The 21437-nt window shown below is 39.5% G+C and overlaps 1 protein-coding gene across 2 annotated transcripts in view; it reads right to left on the bottom strand.

Annotated features, from left to right (window-relative positions):
- The window catches only part of fibcd1b (fibrinogen C domain containing 1b), a 125501-nt gene that overhangs the window by 52278 nt on the left and 51786 nt on the right, over nucleotides 1-21437 (bottom strand). For both annotated transcript variants that reach the window (XM_085280054.1, XM_085280053.1), the window contains 2 exons: nucleotides 20622-20781; nucleotides 5785-5921 (listed from right to left, as the gene is read on the bottom strand). In XM_085280054.1, the coding sequence (XP_085136180.1) occupies nucleotides 5785-5921; nucleotides 20622-20781 (297 nt within the window). The remainder of the gene's footprint in view (nucleotides 1-5784; nucleotides 5922-20621; nucleotides 20782-21437) is intronic.

The raw sequence follows: 21437 nt of genomic DNA, 5'->3' as shown, positions 1-21437 counted from the left end.
CATTTTTTTCCCATGCAGCCTCTAAACTCTTTATTTATTGATTGTGTAAAAGGCTGTTGTTTTTTTTCCAGTTATTACATGTTTTAATTATAGTAAAAAAACAAACAAACAAAAACCTTTCTCTAAGTATTCACCACATTACAACCTACTTTACAGCATCTGCAGTTTGCAAGCAGCCAATTTAGTTCAATTCAATTCAGTTTTACTTATAAATGGCCAAATCACAGCTGCAGTCACCCCAGGGGGACTATTGTAAGGTAAAGGCTTCTACATTAAGCCATTAAGACCCAACAGAGAAAAAACTGGCTGTTTCTTTTGCACACTTGTGTGTTTTTGTTTTATTATTTTTTTATTTTAAGTGAGATTTTCCTGTATGTAACGAGACCGCAGCTTTAATGCATTCGGTTCCTGAAACTGCAATGGCTCCCAAATTTGTTAGCTATGTAATGCATTGTTTTCCTTTGGTTTTTATTGCGCAAAATAAAAAAATAAAAAAACTGGCGTTACTTGATTAAAACTTGGCTGTCAGTGAATTTTCTAACCCTCAGTGAAAACCAAACCAAAATCCTATATGTTTTTATTAACCCTGTTCATTGCCAGGCAGCTCAGTTCACAAATTTGACTCCATCCCTCAGATCTCTAACTTCATGCTGTAAACTTCATGTAAAGAACCTTGTTATAATCTTGACTTCTGCTCCCAAATTAGATTTGCCGATTAAATCTGTCGTCAATGCTGGCTTCTCTCAGTCAAGACTCTTAGCTAAAGCCAAACCCTTCTGTTCTTTTAAAACCTTGAAAAGGTGGTCAACACCTTTATCACACCCAGGCTGGATTAATGCAATTCCTTATATCCTAGAGTGATCAACACTGCTTCACTAAGAGTTTTCAAATCTCAATTAAAAATTCATCTTTTCCCTTTAACCTTTTCATTTTAGTTCAATTTTTAACTGTCTCATTCTTATTTTCAAATATGCTTTTAATTTTGCTTGTAATTATCCTCTGTGATTTTAATTATCTCCCATTTCTGTTTTGCAGTAAACTCCACCCTAATTGTTTTATTAATTATAATTATAATTAATTATATGTGTATCCTAATATTATCACAGCATATTTGTAGTTTGACACAGTACCAATATTTTATTCTCATAACCAGATTATTGCAAAAATCACCCTTCATAGTGTGGACAGCTTGATGGAAAAAGTAGACACTAGAATTTAACTATGTGTTATTATTAATGTATAGTTTCAGAAGAAGTTAACCCCTTAAAAAAAGAAGCAAATCTGAGATTCGTGATGTTAGAAATAGTGGATTTTGTGGGTGGCTGTGTTGGTTTGGTCTGATTATGAGTCATGCATGGCATTATGGAACACATTTTCTTTGAACATGCTGCCATTTAAAACAGCTGGTGGTCTCTAATTTTTGCCCTTTTTTCTAAAGGCAAATCTTATAGGGTGCTATTAGAACAATGAAACAGAAATCGTCCAGGCGAACCCACACATTAACGCCCTCCAAATGCTAAAACTATGGGAACTGCTATTGGTGATATCCGGTGAACATATTTGTCTGCTGTATTAAGGTACAGACAAGTGAACAGACCCTGAAAACACATTCTTCTAAAGGTCATCACTGACTGATGCTACAGCTCTGCTGACTGACATCTAAATCTATGTAAGACAGCTGTACAATTAACAAGGCTCCCTAAAGGTCACCTTTTCACTGCAAATACTGCAGAACAGAAACATTTGATTGCATTTGAATTATCCATTTCAAAGTACGGGGAGCGATCTAATTCCTTTTCACTTATGGTATTATTTTTTTTTAAATCCCTGCATCCTTGTTATCACTCTTCCTCCCTTTTGGATTCTGATGTTTTCATCAAGTCCACTCCCTTCTTTGTCTCCTCCGAGTCCCACTCGCTCTCCTCTGTTCCCTCCCTTCTGCGAGTAACCTGCTCATCTTTCAGTGTGTCTGCAGCAGCCTCTGCAACAGTGCTACAGTATGTCAGTATGCTAATGAGGTGGCAGCATATGGCTCATTCCTTATTTAAGCTCAGCCGTCAGACAGGCACTAAGCCACTCAACTCACCATGCATCTCCTCTCCCTACCTGCCCCAGTTGGATCACACCACACTGATCTCTTAATGAGGCTCAAGCGTTATCACAATCAGCTCAACACACCAGGCCGGATCAGTAACTGCTATATTATCACCTCAATCGGAGCTGTTAATCCTTTTATAGGACCATACGAAAAGTCTGCTCACTTTGACACTGCTGCATCTTTCGGAAAACGGACGGGAACTCTGACAGGAAAGCACGTTCACGTTCAGAAACTGTTTTTGTGGAAGTATGCTCGCTTTAATGCACAAACAGTAATTCATGCACAGACACACGAACACATACACCCTCCCACTCACACACACACATACAAGCTGCTATCCACTGACAGGCTGGTATGTAGCTCTATTCCATCATGCTGGGCTAAGCACTCTGTCACTCTGACAGTCTGGCTTTATTTGATGATAGGAGGGTACGACCTTGCCTATCTCACGCAGTTAGTCACTGGTTTACAAGTGCACACACATGCACGCACAATTCACTGACATGCCGATTAAACAGCGACTTGAGCTGATATTTTATATGTGCTTATGTCACTGTCGCGGATGTGGAAAGCAAACTCAGACGCAGTATAATAGGATACCTATTTCAGACTACATTTGCCTTTGCTGTGCTTCTTTTCCTTATTAAGCTTGACAATGTGCATAATGACTGTAGCGGCATAATACGTCCGCCAGTATAAACAGTCAATTAGTGCGTAAAATGCAGACAATATAGCTGTGATTGCAGCCACAGACTGCGAGCAAAGTAGTTTGGAGGTTTGAAACTGTGCGCTCTCCTTTAAACCTTTGAAAGTTCTGCACACATTCAGGAGGAAAGCCTTCAAGGAGTTTTAACTATCCATTTAAAAAAAAGAATAAACAAGGCAGCATTGCACCCTAACCTTTATAAATGGGAGAGATTTAATTATTCCCTTAAAGGATGTAGAAGACTTTTAATGCTGCTTATGTTACTTTGCGAGAAGCAGAAATCTTTTTCTTTAACAGCTCATTGAATAGATTTTTTTTAACTATCCATTCAAATACATGGGACAGAGCTGAAAAACTGGGCTCTTGGTTTTACTTACAAGTATCACAACCTATTATATATCAAAATATTGGATTGTGCAGCTTCAGTTTCAGAGTCTTAGTCCTCCATTAAAAACTGCTCTGCTTTCCTGACAGCTGCTACATTATGCTTTAGAACAAATAGACATAAATGGCTCTAACCAGTAAGAGTGTGTGCGTGTGCCTCCGTGTGTGTTTTGTGTGAGATACATCTAAACCACGCTTCCAAATATAACCTCAAACATCCCTGTGTAAATGTTTGTTCACCTCGCTTGTCTTTCATTCCCCAAAGATGCAGTGCATCCAGTATACAGTCTCACTTAAACCGTGATGTTTGCTTTAACAAGGCCAGACAGCTGACATGTATTTGATCAAAGAAAAACCACATTCTTAGGAAACAAAAATATCTCTTTTTTTTTCTTAATTAAATACAAAATATTACTGTACAAAGACAAGATTGCAAGAATTACAAAGCGAAAAACACACAATCAGTGCAGGAATTTGTCAGCTATAATGAAAACATTTTCTCCGGTGAGTTTGATGCACAGCGAATGGAATTACGCATAAAGTCAGATGCTGTAATATGCTTTCTTTGTATTTTTTCTACAAGAAATCTCAGCACGGGCAAAGCAAAAGAGTATCTGAATCTCTACTCATGATGACAGCACTTACTTAACCTTTATTGAGCATTTACAAAACAAAAGGTGTCATCATCTTCTGCTGTGACTGCCCCTGTAATACTGGCTTTCCTTTTCTGCTTTATTCATTTGATATTGTCACCTAAATTATGAGTCACGAATATTATGTTTTTGAAATTAAAAGCAAATCATGAGCAGGAAACCTCTGTTTTAGTAATTAGACAATACTTTTGGATATAAAATGTCACAACTTCATAATTTTACCAGAGTTTAGACATGTATCTATGTGAAAATTCTTGAGCTACAGTACTGTGCAAATATACGCTGATATACAGCATATATATATATATATATATCAGGCCAACAGAGTGCGAAGTCTCTTAGGCAGCTTTCTTTAAGTAGTCTTCAGGAACAGTTCTCCAGGCTTCTTGAAGACCTTCAAAGCCTTTTAAAGGGATGTTTGCTGCCTTTTTGTTCCAATTTTAATAATAATGTTGAGGGGTGGGCTCTGACGAGGCCAATCCATGACTCATATTGTTCCATTGTGGGTTCTTCTGACTTCCTTGTCATGCTGAAAAATGAAGCCATTGCCAATCAGACTTTTCTGTGTTCATAATTCCACCCATCACTCCATAAAACATGTTACCAATGATCTTGAGTCCAGTTCTTGTGTAATTTGGCATATGTCAGCCTTTCCCCCCCGTTTTACTTCCTTAAAAATGGCTTCTTGACACCCTTCCACTGACACCATTTCTAATGAGGCTTCAGTGAAAAGTAGATGGATCAGCCAAAGAGCCCGATGCTTCTATCAAGTCATGTCTCAGGTCTTTGCTGGATTTTCTCCTGTTTCTTATGGACATGATCGTGAGATCCTGTTCATCTGCTGTACTTAGTTTCTTTTAGAACTGCCACATCATATTTTGTCTCCAACTCTTTTCAGATTTTTTAAGGACACATTGTAAATCATGCGAAGACATTTCTCAGCCAATAGGTCTTTGGGAATCAGCTTGTTAGTGCAAAAATGTTATCTTATACCTGTCAAACTACGTTACCTTTGTCATATTTAGGAGATTCAGCTAATAAACTGGGAAGAGATTATGTGTTTTTGCAGTAGTAAAAAGTACCTAAAGATACAATACAATTTAAATAGTTTCTTTGCTGTTGTATGTTATGTGTATGCACAAGAGCGGTTCATCCCTTGAGTTAGGTGATGTTTTTATGCTTAAATGCTTCTTAGATCAGTGTTAAGTAGCTAACACCAACAACAAAAAGATCAAGTACAATTACTGGAGTAATTTAAAAAGCAGGTAATGTCCAAAGAAAGACTTTGAAAGGCCTTCAGAAAGTGTGGAGAACTATTGCACAAGACCACTTTAACAAAATTGGAAGGAATTTCGACTCCTTAGGAAATCATAAAGAATTAAGGGGGGCAGCTGGGAAAGGCATCAGCCCTCTGCGACCCTGAATTGGATAAGCAGAGGAAAATACATGGATGGATGGATGGGGTGACTCAAGACGTTTGCATGGTACTGTATGGCACAAAATATATTTTATTTATATTTCATATTTCATTCATATATGCTTCAACCACCAAATTATAATCAGTTTTTTTAAAAGTAAAGACTTTCCCAAATTTGAAAAAATCTCAAGGTGTTCATGACATATTGCACACATTGCTTCGTCCAGTAACTGTTAACTTTATATTTAACCAGCAACATTTAATAAGTCCATCGTTGTCCAAAAAAATATTGCAAAACTTCCCTCAAGACAAGGGTTAGGTAATCGGTTCATACATGCAGATTTTAAAAAGCAGACCTAATAAAATGACCTTCTAGTACCTTGCATTCCCTGAATACATCTTGATTACTACCCTAGCGCACCAAAAGAGTGAATGTTGCTCCCTCGGGGAGAGACACACAGGGGTTAAAAGCTGTGTGTGGGTGTGTGCTCACTGTGATACAAAAGTGTGTTTTTCTCTGACTCACCGTCCAGCCTCCACCGTCTGTCGTCATGTCACAGTAGACCTGGAAGCCTGAAGGGTGGTGAATAGGAAACACAGAATAGATGCCATCTTCTCTCTGTCCACTGGCATACAGATCACCACAGTCACGGGGACGTGAGCCTGGGGACATGCAAAAACAGCGAGTCATTAAATAAATTGGCTCTAATATGGATTTCAAAGGCAAAGCATGCACTTGTACACGAGTCTTGCTTTGCCTTCCATTTAAATCCAGGCACTGCCACTGACACAGGAATTGTAAAGGAACAGTTTGAGTGTTGTGAAAAAAAGATTGATGATGAGATCGACGAGCAGGTGATGGATGACAAAAGTGGAACAAAACACACTGTAAGTCTGTCAAAGATGAAATTATGGGAGGAAAAATATGAAAAGCAAGTAGGTTAAATGAAGCTGGGAAGACACGAGGGTGGAGCGCAGATATACAGCACCGTGATGCGAGATAATACAAGTAGCTGGGAAAGGAATAATCAAAAGGAAGTTAGAGAAAAAGAAGGATGTCTTAGTGAGGAGGTATATACATTTGAGGGATATAAAACAGACAAGGAGGCAGAAAGATTGGAGAGAAGTATATAACAGGCAGAATTCGAGATGAGTTAGTGAAGAGGAGAGGTGACAGTGACAGAGAGAGCTTGTAAGCCACAGCAGAGCAGAATAGTAGCACCCTTGTCTGTGACTGAGAAACCCTTCTTACACAAGGGATACAAAATCTATTCACCAGGAAGCAGGAGAGAAACTCTGTGATGAGGACAGTGTTATAGATTATGCCTTCACCGGGTCAAACCCCTGAATTTAAAACAGCCAGGAGACTTCTTAAAAAGACCATACAAGATTTTTTTTTACAGAACCCTACATGATAGGAAATGTTTGCTCTCCCCGAAGCTTTTCAGTTTCTCCGTGTAAGCCTCGGCTAATAAGATCCGAACTTTCATCACCGTCACACATAAATGGTAACATTTCCTACTTCTTTTCATTACTGGAAACTGGGGGTGTCTAGGTTCGATAGAAGAGTCGCTATTTAGGAATTCTCTAACACAGTCATTTCTTTTTCAGCTTAATCATCCCTTAGAGCCGAGAAAATTTCCTTCCAAGTAACACCTTCATTGATTGCACTTACACTCTAGGTCTGCTTTTACTTGACCTGCTTTATGGCTGCAAGATATTTAATACAAAAGCATACAATGGAAGCAATAAATGAATGGGAATCACTCGTTTTCAAATCTTTCTCCAAGACTTAGTGACACAGGCTTTACATTCACAACTTTAGATGTCTTATAGTTGTATGCATATGTCTGCGCATCTATCATCAAATTACATGTTCTGTTAATTATTTTTTTAAATACAACCCCACTGCATTAGATATATATGTGGCCCTTTCATTGAATGCAATTACTTTTTTTTTTTTAATTTAGTAAACGCAGAAAATTAAACAGTAATTGTGGCATGCACAGAAAGTTATCAGTCTAATGAGTCATGGGAATGCCCCATTAGATATTCCAAAATGCAAGCATATTTTGGAATAAATAAGAACATTACTTGCAGATCACTTACACATACTCACACACAAGTTTTATCAGATCTACCCAGAACCACCTTACATGGGAAGAAGTACTGGGACGTCTACACATTACATCTACAGATCGGCCATAGGCATCACAAAGCTCCCGGCACAGGTTTTGTGCTGATGTTAATGCCAGAAGAGTTTGGGACTCAGCAGTTTCTGTAGTTTTTATAAGATTTCAGTTTGCGCAGGGTGCCGCCGGTGCATCGAGCCACCTGGGGGGCTCTTCGACTGGTGGGGGAGGTTGTTACATCTTGCAGGAGCTCTCCTCTCTTCAGGACCTCACTCTGCAGGAGGGGGAGATACAGGAGAGGTGGAGGAAGATCTCAGCCTGGGCGTCTATTGTCTCATGTAGTCTGGAACATGAGTGGATGACGGGGTGGGTGCAGTTTTCTCTGTGGTGGGGTCGGGTGGGCTGTCCCGGGCTCTGTGAGGCCAGGCGGCGCTGCTGTACTGGGCCCCGGTCCGGATGGGCCTGGGCCCCCTTTCCCTGGCGGGTTGCGGAGTGTGGGGGTGCGGGGGAGCTGGCTCGGCCTGGGGCTCGTTCACTCTGGCACAGCTGGCTGCCGGCGGAGCTCACGGGCGCGTCATTGCAACCCCTCCTGGCTTCTGCTCCACGGCTGCTGAGTGAGCCCTCATCTGGGACTCTCCTCAGCTCTTTCTGGGACAGTGGCGCAGCTGCCCCTCTGTTGGTCTTCCTTGGTCTCTTGTGCTCTGAGGGCCTCTGGATGTCTGGAGTTTTGATCTCCTCCATACCTGCTTCATGCCCTGGAGGACGGGGCTGTGGCTCCCCACACCCTCTAGCAGATCATTACATGAAGGAACCTTTTAAAAACAAGTGTGTTCATGCTCACAGGTGCACACACGGGTGCTCACACACACAAACTACACCCTTTTTGGCTCCTACCTTAAAGCACACTGTGCACTGTCGATCTTACGTGCTGCACAATAATGTTTAACACTTAGTATTTACTGTTATATTCCCATAGATCATCATGATGTTGTTTATCTCTTGTTAAATGCTTGTTTTCTTTTTTCTTTCTCAACAGGTGATCCAGGTGATTGATTTATGTATTTTTTGTCTGCTTATTTTGTTGGTTTTTGTTTTTTGCCCTTTATCCCCATCCCTCTTCTCTGCTGTTTTTTCCCCCTCTTTCTTTCTCCCTTTTCTTTTCCTCATTCAAGTCTGTCCCATCTCTAGCAAGTGAAAATAAAAACTAAAATAAACAATAAAAGGTGAATCAAATAGACCATTACAGCAAGGCTGGGACGGTCCATTTGGTAAAGTAAATCCGTTGGGCATCTTTCTTTGCCTTTAGACAACAATTCTGATGGCAAAAGAGCCAAACGGGACAGGCAAAAAAAAAAAGATTTCAGTTTGCAATAACATCACTTAAAATTTTAGTTGATCAAGAAATGTCTAGTATAGAACAAATTTCACCAAATGACTTGTTGCAACTGTGCCATCAAATTTCAGTATCGCTTTCAAATCAATAAGCTCTTTTGTGAAGGCAGACTTGCATGCGCGTGCTTGACTTTATACACCTCTGGCAATGAGACTGAAACCTGTGTTTCAGTCTCACTAACGCTAAACATTTAATGATGTTTAGCGTTACTGTGAAAGCTTCAGCTCAGGAAGTTGTTTCAGCATATTGAGGTGAGTTTTGGATCATCTACCTGTTTTGAATTAGCCAGCCTCCTTTCAATCTCTGTTTCTTAATTTAAAATTTGCACTGTTATACTTAGATTTATCAGAATACATTTTTCAATTAGTCCTGAAGGTCTGCTACAAAACACCAAAGAAGAACATTTCTCTAAATATATTTGATGATTGTGGGCAAAGAACCTTTTTATCAACAGCATGTACGGCTTATTGAGATGACGATTTTCATACTTCAGACATCTGCGATGAGACTGTAGGTTTTTTTCTTTTATCTAGTGACTCATCCATGTAAACCTTGTCAATGCACTGAAATTGCACAATGAAATGGTGTAGCACTTCTCCTGTGTCAGCTAAACCTTCCTGCAGGTTTTTTGCAGTCATTAAGGAGTCTTTGCTTTGCATTTCCTGCCCACTATTTCTTTGTTTTGTTTCAATCAAAGAATTTGTTTCAATCATTTCTTAAAAACTTTTTGGAATGTCTTTTATAGCATTTCTGTACTTTGTAGGCACAAATTTGCTTCATTTGCAGGGTTCTGAGTTGCTTAGGTGATCATGTGGTTGTTGATTATTACTATAAGGATTTTAAAAAAATCTACTTCATCAACTTTAAAACATAATGTCGCCCAGATCTCTACAGATCTTTTAGAAACATTACCTATAATGTTAAAATGTACCATTGCCTATAACATGTACAATATATCGACTTTCTGGTTTCTGAATCTATTTTAGCGGCAAAGTAACCACTATAGTTTTTCCATAAATGTAAGCTTCCAGTTGGTTCAGTTGTTGGGGGAATATTCCCAGCCATGGATTTGAAACAACATTGGCGTCTAATGCAGTAGAGACGTGTAACAATACAGCAAGTCGAGCTCGCTGAGAGCTGCAGAGCAGGACTAATAGAGCGGTTTGATCAGAAACCCTGCTGCATGCAGGGACGGACTTCAGTGCTGTCAGTTTTGCATTCATATATCTTTGAAAATCTAATATGTTCTTTTGGGAATATAGAGCAAACAGTACTGACATGAATTATTAAAACATTCACACCCATATGGAAAAGATGTACAAAAAGATGTACTCAGTTTGAATTTCAGCAGTTTGTCTTCACCATATCTACATGCCTAAATGCACTGAGTTGCTGTTATATGATTGGTTATATGAATATTTGCGTTAAAATGTGGTTCAACAGGTCTGTCTAGTACATGTACTACATATGCTTTTCTGTTGCTTTTCAACATGAGAACTTACATATGGGCACACAGCCAGTCAAAGATCACTTTTTGCCTAAAGACTGCATGTAAATCTATTAAATCTAACATAAAATATGTGCACACACAACTTTTATAGTATCTGGTTTTAACATTTAGTATGTAAATCCAAATTTTTGGAGTTGGACTTAACCACCACAAGAGTTACTAATGCTAGTAATAATAAAAATAATCAATGTAGTTAACGAGTATGGGTGGTTAGGTGGAAAAAAAATCATTTTTTGATGCTCTGTGGTGCTGTTTTGCTGTCTATCCTAGTTTAGATGTTTTTGCTCCACACACAGGAAAAAAAAAACCAAACAAACCCCAAAACAATCCAAAAAAGAAGAAACACTGATTTACCACCGGCAGCTTTGATGTACTTTATCTTGACAGTAACTCTAGGGGTTAAAAGCAGTAAAACCCAGCATCAAACTGCATTTCAGGATTTCACAAGCTTAATGTAGAGCATATTTATAGTCTATAAGCACATGTAAACATACCATTTAGCTATTTTGAAGCCTACTGGTTCACAGCATTGTGCCAAACTCTACTTTTGAAATTTCTGGGAGCACAGGTGCAGGAGCAAAGCAGGTGGAGCTGGATGCAGCTTGGAAGAGAGGCTGAATACATTATTACTAGGAGGAATGTGGAATAAGCAGATGGAGTCAGGGTGGGCTTCAGTAATGACCGGTCACATGTGCGTCCCTCTTCCTCTTCAAGAAATAGATCAAATAATAAGAGAGAAACAGGAGCCTACCATGAACATATCTGCAACATGTTAAAAAGCGAAGAGCAATCATGTCTTTTTTTTTTTTTAAATTACCTCCTTGCTCAAAAAGATCCTGTATCCTCTGCATTTCTCTTTGCTTTTTAACATGTTGCAGTGAGCTTGCATAAAAGGATGGATTCAGTTGGAAATGAGTTTTTTTTGTTGTGCTGGTACCTCTTGTAAAAATGTTTAATGAAGTTATGGGATAAGATCAGAAAAGCTATACTGCATTTATCCCAAATTTGGAAAAAAAACAACAACAAATTTTTAATGACACCAGTTTAAAAATTAATAATTAATTGACAATAAGTAATCTAATTTGTTCTGCAGCTTCTATACAAAAAAACTAATTCCAAACATTTCAGACCTGAATTTCTGGCTCCTTCTTTTGTGTATGACTTAGCAATACGCACGTAGCGTGGCTAGCATTACTTTTATGATAACCATTATTATTAGATGGTAAATTTACAGTTAATGCAACTTTAATGAATAATTATTGTATTCCTAAGAATAAAATTGTAATAAATGCCAAAGTTAAATGGTTTTAACGTCATAATTTATGTGTATTCTCAATTTTTCCAAATGTAAACATTGTGATCTTGTGAAACTTCAGCAGAGACCTGTGCTATGAAGCAGGATTTGTATCAGGCAACATTTATGTTGCAGACCTAAACTGCATATAAGAGCTCAGTCTTGGGAAATCAGTAAGAAATACAGATTCTGACCACCAACTTTACCCTGCTTTTTCTCTGGTTGCTGTTAGTAATTTTCAAACATTTTTGTTGTTCTTTGAGCCTTATCATATGATCCCATTTCAATACCTATTTCAACTTATGCCAAACTGGAAGGCAGTCTAAGCTTATGTTTAAATTATGTTTTATTTTATTAATTTTTTTTCACTTGCTCTCAGACCTTTAAACACCACTGGGGCTGTAGCTGAAAGAATAATGTTACAACTGTCTTACATACATCTAAACATTAATTTAATGGAATACGTAATTGTAATCTGTCAGATTCCCCTGTGTCTTAATAATGGAGCTGCAGTACTGATAAGTCTATTAATTTACACAGCCTGGCTGGCTTTCCTTGCTACTAACATGTAAGACGTTATTAATATAGCAGTGCTTTTTCCATTCTTAAGGACTAAAGTGCTAAATGCACATGAACGTTCACACAGCACTGTTAATACACTGCTTTGTTTTATTGTCATATTGTAGTATTGTAGTTTGGGACTGTTAAATGCTGCCAAGACTACCTCTTTCATTTGAATGAGCTCCATTTTTGGACTGACAAACAAGGGCTTGATAACTGCCTGTGTGTAACTGCTTAGCCTGATAAAATATATTAGGGTTAGTGAAGCCAGGATAAAGAAAAGATATCCTTGGTAATGTCGAACTTTCTTCACAGCACACCCCTCTGGAGATTATGATGCTAAACCAAACAGTAAGTGGAGGTGAAAGTAAACAGCAAGTGAAAACAAAACTAAACACTGAGTGAAGCAGAAGCAGGAGTGAAGCAAATAATCTTGGTAAATACACTACACAATGTTTTGTCTCTACAAAGACTTGCACACATCAGTTACCACTCTACAATAACCACCTGGACCATCTTCTACCAACCAAAATTTAATAAGTTAGTAACTTTTAAAGATGCGGTTTTATTGTTTGTTAACAGAAAAGAACTAGGAACTAAAGTTTCACTAAATTTCAACTCCCCACTATTAAAATCCTGCACTTTTTTTTTTCTTTTGAAAATTTGTCCTGTTTGTAAAAATATCAGAAGTCGTCTTGCACACTGCTCTAGATGATTAGTCTGCAGAGCATGGAGTCTGCCTCTGTAGAGTGACATTTAGAAAAATGCTTAACACCAGTCTTAATTAATAAAGTTCCTAATATGTCATGCTTTCAAATTATGCACAGCAAGTCTGAAATTAGCAACTGTAGATCATTTCTGCTGCAGTGCGATGACTACTGGTATTAAGTTGGTGAAAGATGCCGCGCTCATCAACTGCAGTATCAGTATGTACATTAATTTGAGACTACGGTTCACCATATTACATATTTAGATGACAGCGTAGGCTGAAAAACTTCCTCGGTGTGAATAAAATACTATACTGCATCAAATACCAAGATGTGCCACCATCTGAAAGAGGTCACATACAAAGAGGTTTTTCTTTTCTTTCATTTTCTTCCTTGTCACCAAATAGGCACAGATTTAAAAGGAAAAAAAAGACTAATGCCTGTTTAAAGTGACATAAAAAGCACGGAAAAATGGAGCCTCAAGCTTAAACATCCTTTCAAAGAATCTAGTCGGTTCAGTATGTGAAGCTCTGTCCAGGGTGCTGAACCCTGAAGCTGGTCGATCAGTTAGCATGAATGCCTTTTCTACTCTTGACATTTGTATAGCTACAAGTTAAGCACCATTAAAACAGGTTTCTGTGAAGCACTATGTGTGAGTGTGTGTTTTTAACTTGAAAAATACACAAAAATTTCACATCGCAATAAATTAAAAAGCAAATAACAGACAGACGTTCTTTTAGGTCTTTCCACTCCTGTAAAATTCTTAATATAGGGCAGGCGGTTTTATTTTTAATTATTTTTGATTTTGCCATTATTAGACAGTGCAGTTACAGACAGGAAAGCAGGTAGAGAGAGATGATGGGTGAGTGGGTGGGGAAAGAAACGCAACACAAGGCTCCATGTCAGCATTAATCCAATCCAATCCAATCCAATTTTATTTATAAAGCACTTTAAAATACCCAGCACAGGAACAAAGTGCTGTACAGAAAATAATTTAAAACAATAGAATAACAGAAAACAGCAAATAAATAAATAAAACACATAAAACATAAAATTAAAACAGCCCTATATTAAAACAAAAACAAGATAAAACAGCATCGAATCACCTAAAAACAACTGAAATAAAAATAAAAACCAACATCTCACGTGGTGTCAAAGGTGGGTTTTCAAGAGTGACTTAAAAACAGATAAAGAACTGACCTGTCTAATCTCTAAAGGAAGCTCGTTCCACAGTTTTGGAGCTGCTACAGCAAAAGCACGATCTCCTCTAAGTTTACGCCCAGTCCTGGGTACATTCAGGAGCAGCTGATCAGCTGACCTGAGAGAGCGGGTGGGTGTATAAGGCTGTAGCAGCTCAGAGAGATACGATGGGGCTAGGCCATGGAGGGCTTTAAAAGTAAATAAAAGAATTTTAAAATGAATCCTAAAAGAAATGGGCAGCCAGTGAAATGAAGCTAAAACAGGGGAAATGTGCTCAAACTTTCGAGTGCCAGTTAAAAGACGAGCTGCGGCATTTTGCACCCTCTGTAGATGACTAATATATGAAGCGCTGACCCCAATATAAACTGCATTACAGTAATCCAGCCGAGTGCTAACAAAGGCGTGGATCACTGTCTCAAAGTGCTGCCGTGGCTTTATTTTTCCCAGCTTCCTGAGGTGAAAGAAGCTAGATTTTACCATCAAACTTCAGATCACAGTCCACTTTGACCCCCAGGTTTGTGACAGTTGGCTTAACATACTGGGCCAGGGAATCTACATACACATTGGGGGTCTCAGTGGGGCTACCAAAAACCATCACCTCTGTCTTTTTATCACTGAATTTAAAAAAGTTAACAGACATCCAAGTCTTAATGTCATTGAGACACTGAAGTAATGGCTGTGTAAGGTATCTGCCTTTTTTCTTTAGTTAAAAAGAAAAAAGTTAAACCCGAGATTCTACAGTTTAGCTTCCCAGCATATGGCTGCCTGCTCAACCTGTGAACTAAACCAGTGCTATGGGATTTCTAAGCATGTATTTTAATTATCTTTACTCTGCATTTATACTCTATACCTTGGCGCTATTAAAAAGAGGTAGACTATAACAGACGTTTTGTGCTTTAAGATGCTTTGATGTCAAACTGTCATTGCCTACACCCTTACAGGCAATGACAGTTATGCGTTATGGTACGCTATTATTCCAATTTTAAGACAAGAATTGGTCATTTTTCTGCTTTTTTTAACAGGATCTAACATATATTATGTTATGGGAAAGATTGTAAGAATGGATTTGTTGGAAATACACACACTAGAGATGGACCGATCCGATATTACGTATCGGTATCGGTCCGATACTGACCTAAATTACTGGATCGGATATCGGAGAAAAATAAAAAATGTAATCCGATCCATTAAATATCACGAAAGCACCTCACAAAACTTGCAACACGCCGTAACTCACCTCAGAACGTATGCATCACGTGATAGAGCAGCTGTGGCATGCAGGACCTGTGGTGGTCTGGATAGCATGTGGAGCTTCGCTAGCAACCTGGCATTTCATCTCTGACAAAGTTATCCCGAGAGAAGTAAAGCAAGTGTGTAAGTCCATCTCTGAATGTTTGTAAAGCATTCCTGCATTAAGCTTAACAAGCGACTGCCTCTCGCTCTCCTGCTGCTACTTCAATCGTGAAACTGCTTAATGATCAGCTGATCGGCTTTTCTGTCGCGAGTCTGTCTCTCGTTTGTTTTTGGTCCACTTTGCGCCAGAAAGAGCAAACCAGCGGCTGAACAACAGCAGCACGTTTAAGCTTGATAAGCTGTTGTTAGAATTTATTTAATATTAATTTCTACACCAGGATCTTTTTCTACGTAGCTGACGGCTGGTAACTGTGCAGGGGCGGATCTAGCAAAGTTTAGCCAGGGGGGCCGATAGGGCATTAACTGGGAAAAGGGGGCACAAAGACATACTTTTCTTTCTTATTCTCATTTAAAATGTCTAGCTTTTAATAAATAATTATCTGACACCCAAAGTTTTAATTTGATGTAAAATGAATAGAAGTCAATTACTGTATATAGTGACTATTAAGTCTAATATATATACCCTAGTAAGCTATAGTACTTTTTACTTTGGGAAGGTACCATCTGTGCAGTCTGCAATTTTGTTGAAGAAAGATGTTGAATCTATTTAATATTTCTTGAAAAATAATTGATTTCTGTGCATTTTTTTTCACACTGCATCAAATTAAGGTTGATTACGTCGATTAAGCATCATGAGGTGGAGCGTGAGGGGTGGTTCCCTATTTTTTATTTATTTATTTTTGTTGTTGCTGGGAGTTGAAACCCTATTAGTTAGGTTGCTTAATATTTACGCTAAGTACTCTTTAAAATACCAGAATAGGGAGGATGGTGTAGGTTTAAGTTTATTAGATTGATCAGTATTGCTGAACTATGAAATATTTTTTTTTGCATACAGGTATAACAGAATAGCTTTAGTGTAGTTGTTGTTTTAAACTTGAGTATGAACTTGCAGACTTGCAAAATGCAGCAAGATATTTTAAAAAACAGTTTTGTTGATTAAAAAACACTATATCGGATTCATATCGGTATCGGCAGATATCCAAATTTATGATATCGGTATCGGTATCGGACATAAAAAAGTGGTATCGTGCCATCTCTAACACACACCAGAATTTTTCTGGAACGCTCATCCTAAATGATAGATGAAGTAAACAGGAGTAATAAATAAATTAAATAATTCTCCTGTATTCCCTTATATCAGTGGGACAAAGAATAGTACATTCAGGCATGAAGCATATCTGCAGACTGCATGTGAGTCCCAAAACACAAAATGTTTTTTTCCAACATAAAAATGTATGCACATTTTAAATTGGCTTTAAACTTTTCTTTTAGCAAAAAAATAAATAAAAAAATCTTGCATTGGTAAATTTTATGCAAAGTGGTGAAATTACTCATGTGGAAAACTATTAATAATGAGCGATAACGCGTGACAAATATTTGACTGAACTCAACACCTGTTTTTAGGCTCCACCGTATGAAAACTGGAGAGAGGCAGCAGCCTGCGAGCTACTCCAGCAGGCACAACAGGGCTGATGTAATCATCACTACAACCCCGTACTGGATGTAAACCAGAAACGGAATTAGGAAAAACATATACCTTGTACATGATGACTCCTTAATTTGAACAGGCATAATCACAGTAACGCAAATACATGTACAATTTAATATGATGGAAGTTATCGAATAAATAGCACCTTGTGGGTCTTATTTTGACTCTCTCTCTTTGACTCTTTAGAGTTTGAAAGTATTTTTCCTTCAAACTGAGTGGGGGGAAATCTATGCGTGTCACGGCCGAGGCCGCCTCAAAAGGGAAAGGACTCAAATGCTCGTAAGTAGTTTCAGTGACAACTTTTGTTTTCTCAGTAAGTGTTCACAATCAGGAAAACTGGGATGTGACTTTAACAAGTGCTAAATGCCACAATTAAACCAAAAGGGTTTTAAGCAGCCTGGGCTAAGAAAGCAATCTGGTTGTTGGTCTGTGGAAACAGCTGTTCCGGGGATTGGGCTGGAGGGAGAGTCAAACTGGGTCCAGGGCAAGGGTCAGAGTCACTGTAAATAGAGTACAGACGTTCAGGTATGGTTCGGGAGAGATACGGGCAAGCTATTCGTTCTGAATCTTCCTTAGTACTGCGTACTTGCCGTGGGTGGTCTGTAGTGGCATGAAGGGGTGAGTGGGCCAGGTGAGTGGTCCGAAATTACTGGCGTTGAGGCAGGGAGGCAGGCAGGTGAGTCGGGTGAACAGCCCGTGGGACTGTCAGGAGGTCCAGCGTCCGGATTGGAGCTCTTTGGCGGAGATTTGTGTCTGGCAACTTGGTGCGTGGTAGGGTTAGCTGAGAATCTGGCGAAGAGAGGTTGAGTGTGCTGGCCTTATGAGTCCCCGGCTTCATTACCCACAGGTGCGAGCAATCAGCAGAACACTGAGGCCCCTCCCAGGGGTGGAGATGCCGGCTCGGTGGGAGACACAGGACTATGACAATGCGGCTCATAAATTGACTAATGATCTCCTGACTGAATAGGGGAATTTAATGTTTTTGTCTCGGATGTTGTTGCCATTAATATATAGCCAGGAGACAGTAGATTAAAGCCAAACTGAAGTGTATTACATATTGTTGGATGACAACTCTTGCCATCATCATGAAACAATATACTGGCACACTGGTTAAAACCTTCGGCGCCATGGACAGAGCCTTAGCGCGGCGTCCTCTGAACTGAACCTTGAGTTGACTGTGAGTTTCTGAGTTTTGACTATGAATTTTGTCACAGATTAAATTTTAAAGAATATATAATGTTTCCAATAGTGTTATTCAACCTAAAGACCTGCTTTCCAATTAACAGTGACGCTTAAATGGATTCCAGATCAAATTGATTATAACTGTTAAGTATTAGTATTTATATTAAATGTATTATAGATACATTTGTAAAATGCGATACATTAAATATAAAAATTCTGAACATCGTTGACCCACTTACCTAAAATATAACAGTATATATGTTATATTTGTAAAAATAAATAAATATGGTACTTGGATTTAATTTAGAAACCCATCATCAGCATCAAGGAGAACTTACTCAGCTGCAACAGTTAGGTTGATGATGTTACAAGCCTGCAATATATTAATATTAAAGTATATAATAAATATACTAAATATTAGTCATGAGTTTTTTATAAAGCATTCTAGAGCATAAGCAAAACTTGAACTTCAAAATATCCCTTTGTTATGCAATTCCTAGACGATGCCTACTTCTTTATGTCTACAGATTTATGTAAACACCTGCACCTTCTCAAATTGTACCTCTAAGACACAAATGGTTGCTCTTTTATTCTGGCATCGTACCCGCTATACACGGGCAGCTTTCAATCTGTGACCTTGGCTACCTAAGACAGCGCAAATCCAACAGGGGGATGCCACTGGGTGTACTATGCCTGGTTGAAAGCCTTCCAATGGGATGATGCCTCAGGCCCTTCTCTGCCTTTCAGCAACACAGCCCGGTGGCCATGCAAGTCATCTCTCATGCTGAGAGCGAGAAAAAAAAATCCACATCTCTACCAAGGCCAGTGGATAATGTGGATGAGGTGGATGAGATGTAGCTCAGAGAAACATATTGATATCACGAGGAGATGCTGGATTGAATAAATATGTGGGAAGACCGATGGTAGACGCACGTCTGTGGAATAAAATTTTGATGAATGGTGGAGATGGAAGAAGAGAAGGACTGATCGTGACGGGGAGCAGAATAGAGTTTGAAAAGGTCAAATGTGTCGATGTATACATTACATATACAGAGACAAAGGTAAAAACAGAATATAAGAAAAAGAAAACCTTACATACACTCAACAAAAATATAAACGCAACACCTTTGTTACTGCTCCCATTCCCCATGGGATCGACGTAGAGACCTAAAATTCATTCCAGATACACAATATAACCATCCCTCCCAAACAGTGGTCACAAATCAGTCCAAATGTGTGGTAGTGGGCACATCTGCCATATTGAGATAATCCATCCCACCTCACAGGTGTGCCACATCAGGATGCTGATCTGACATCATGAGTAGTGCACAGGTGTACCTCAGACTGCCCACAACAAAAGGCCACCCTGGAATGTGCAGTTTTGTCTCACAGCAAAATGCCACAGATGCCACAAGCAATGAGGGAGCGTGCAATTGGCATGCTGACAGCAGGAATGTCAACCAGATCTGTCGCCCGTGCATTGAATGTTCATTTCTCAACCATAAGCCGTCTCCACAGGCGTTTCAGAGAATATGGCAGCACATCCAACCGGCCTCACAACCGCAGACCTCGTGTAACCACACCAGCCCAAGATCGTCTGAGACCAGCCACCCAGACAGCTGCTGGAACAATTGGTTTGCACAACCAAACAATTTCTGCACAAACTGTCAGAAACCGTCTCAGGGACGCTCAACTGCATGCCCGTCGTCCTCATCGGGGTCTTGACCTGACTCCAGCTCGTCGCCGTAACAGACTTGTGTGGGCAAATGCTCACATTCGATGGCGTCTGGCACGTTGGAGAGGTGTGCGCTTCACGGATGAATCATGGTTCACATTGTTCAGGGCAGATGGCAGCTGAGAATGTCCCAGTTCTTGCATGGCCAGCATACTCACCGGACATGTCACCCATTGAGCATGTTCGGGATGTGCTTGACCGGCGTATACGACAGCGTGTACCAGTTCCCACGAATATCCAACAACCTCGCACAGCCATTGAAGTGGAGTGGACCAACATTCCACAGGCCACAATTGACAATCTGATAGACTCCATGCGACGATGTGTTGCACTGCATGAGGCAAATGGTGGTCACACCAGATACTGACCGGTTCTGGGTCCCCAGACCCCCAATAGCGCAAAAAACTGCACATTCCAGGGTGGCCTTTTGTTGTGGGCAGTCTGAGGTACACCTGTGCACTACTCATGATGTCAGATCAGCATCCTGATGTGGCACACCTGTGAGGTGGGATGGATTATTTCAATATAGCAGATGTGCCCACTACCACACATTTGGACTGATTTGTGACCACTGTTTGGGAGGGATGGTTATATTGTGTATCTGGAATGAATTTTAGGTCTCTACGTCGATCCCATGGGGAATGGGAGCAGTAACAAAGGTGTTGCGTTTATATTTTTGTTGAGTGTATAAGAATCCAAGCCCACAGGACAGATACATAAAGTCCAACCATGCTTCATTTCTCTTACCGTTGGAGCAGCCCTTGAAGCGGGCACCTCTGACTGGTGCCCTTTGTAAGTCAGCCTTGACACGTGCCTTCAGACCCACATTCTCCTTCTGCATGGCATTAAGAGCATCACTAACCGAGTTCACTACCTTCACCATGTTGATCTGGCTGTCTGACAGCAGCTGCAACACACAAACAGGGAATGACAGAGAAAAACACTTAAATATATGTTGCGTTACACTCGTAATTACAATGCAAATGCACACAAGCCAGTCGTCTCTATTTACTTTGAACATTTTTAAACTGTCTACTCTGCACATTGCTTCAGACCATTTCCCAAAGCTTTCCGAGGGTTTTTTACTACCTCCTAGACAGCCAGGCTTCTTCTACCTTTTTGAACATGTCATACACATTACTGTTTAGATATGCATAGTAAAACTGAATGTGAGTCTTAAAGTAAAATGTGGTTCTTGAAGTTTTCATAAAAGAAATCTGTTTTGGACCCTCTTAAGGGCTGGAATTTATTCGGTTATAAACAATCAATTGAGCATGACATTAGTTCTGGCAAGCTGCAGAGTTGAGCTCAGCCAGCAATCCCCGCAGATCAGCTGATGTCAGTGCCAGCCAACATTAGCTGATATGGTAAATATAAAATGATTAATGCTATTTAAGCCTCATCAACCTGCATACAGGCAAGCCCCTTTGCAATCCCACTTCCACCTTCATGCTCAGTGTCTTTAATCTATCTTTGCCTCCTGCTTTCCATGTCCATAAATGGAAGGGGAGGAGGTGTGTGCTCTCCCATACTTAATCTTTCTACAAATGCAAATAGAACAGC

The sequence above is a fragment of the Mchenga conophoros genome, linkage group LG7 (assembly GCF_057382185.1).
Source record: "Mchenga conophoros isolate Kocher_MC1m ecotype Shallow Benthic linkage group LG7, M_conophoros_male_GT1.1, whole genome shotgun sequence".
In the NCBI taxonomy this organism is placed as follows: Eukaryota; Metazoa; Chordata; class Actinopteri; order Cichliformes; family Cichlidae; genus Mchenga; species Mchenga conophoros.
The sequence above is the reverse complement of the archived record's forward strand: the minus strand, read 5'-3'. Positions and strand labels throughout refer to the sequence as shown.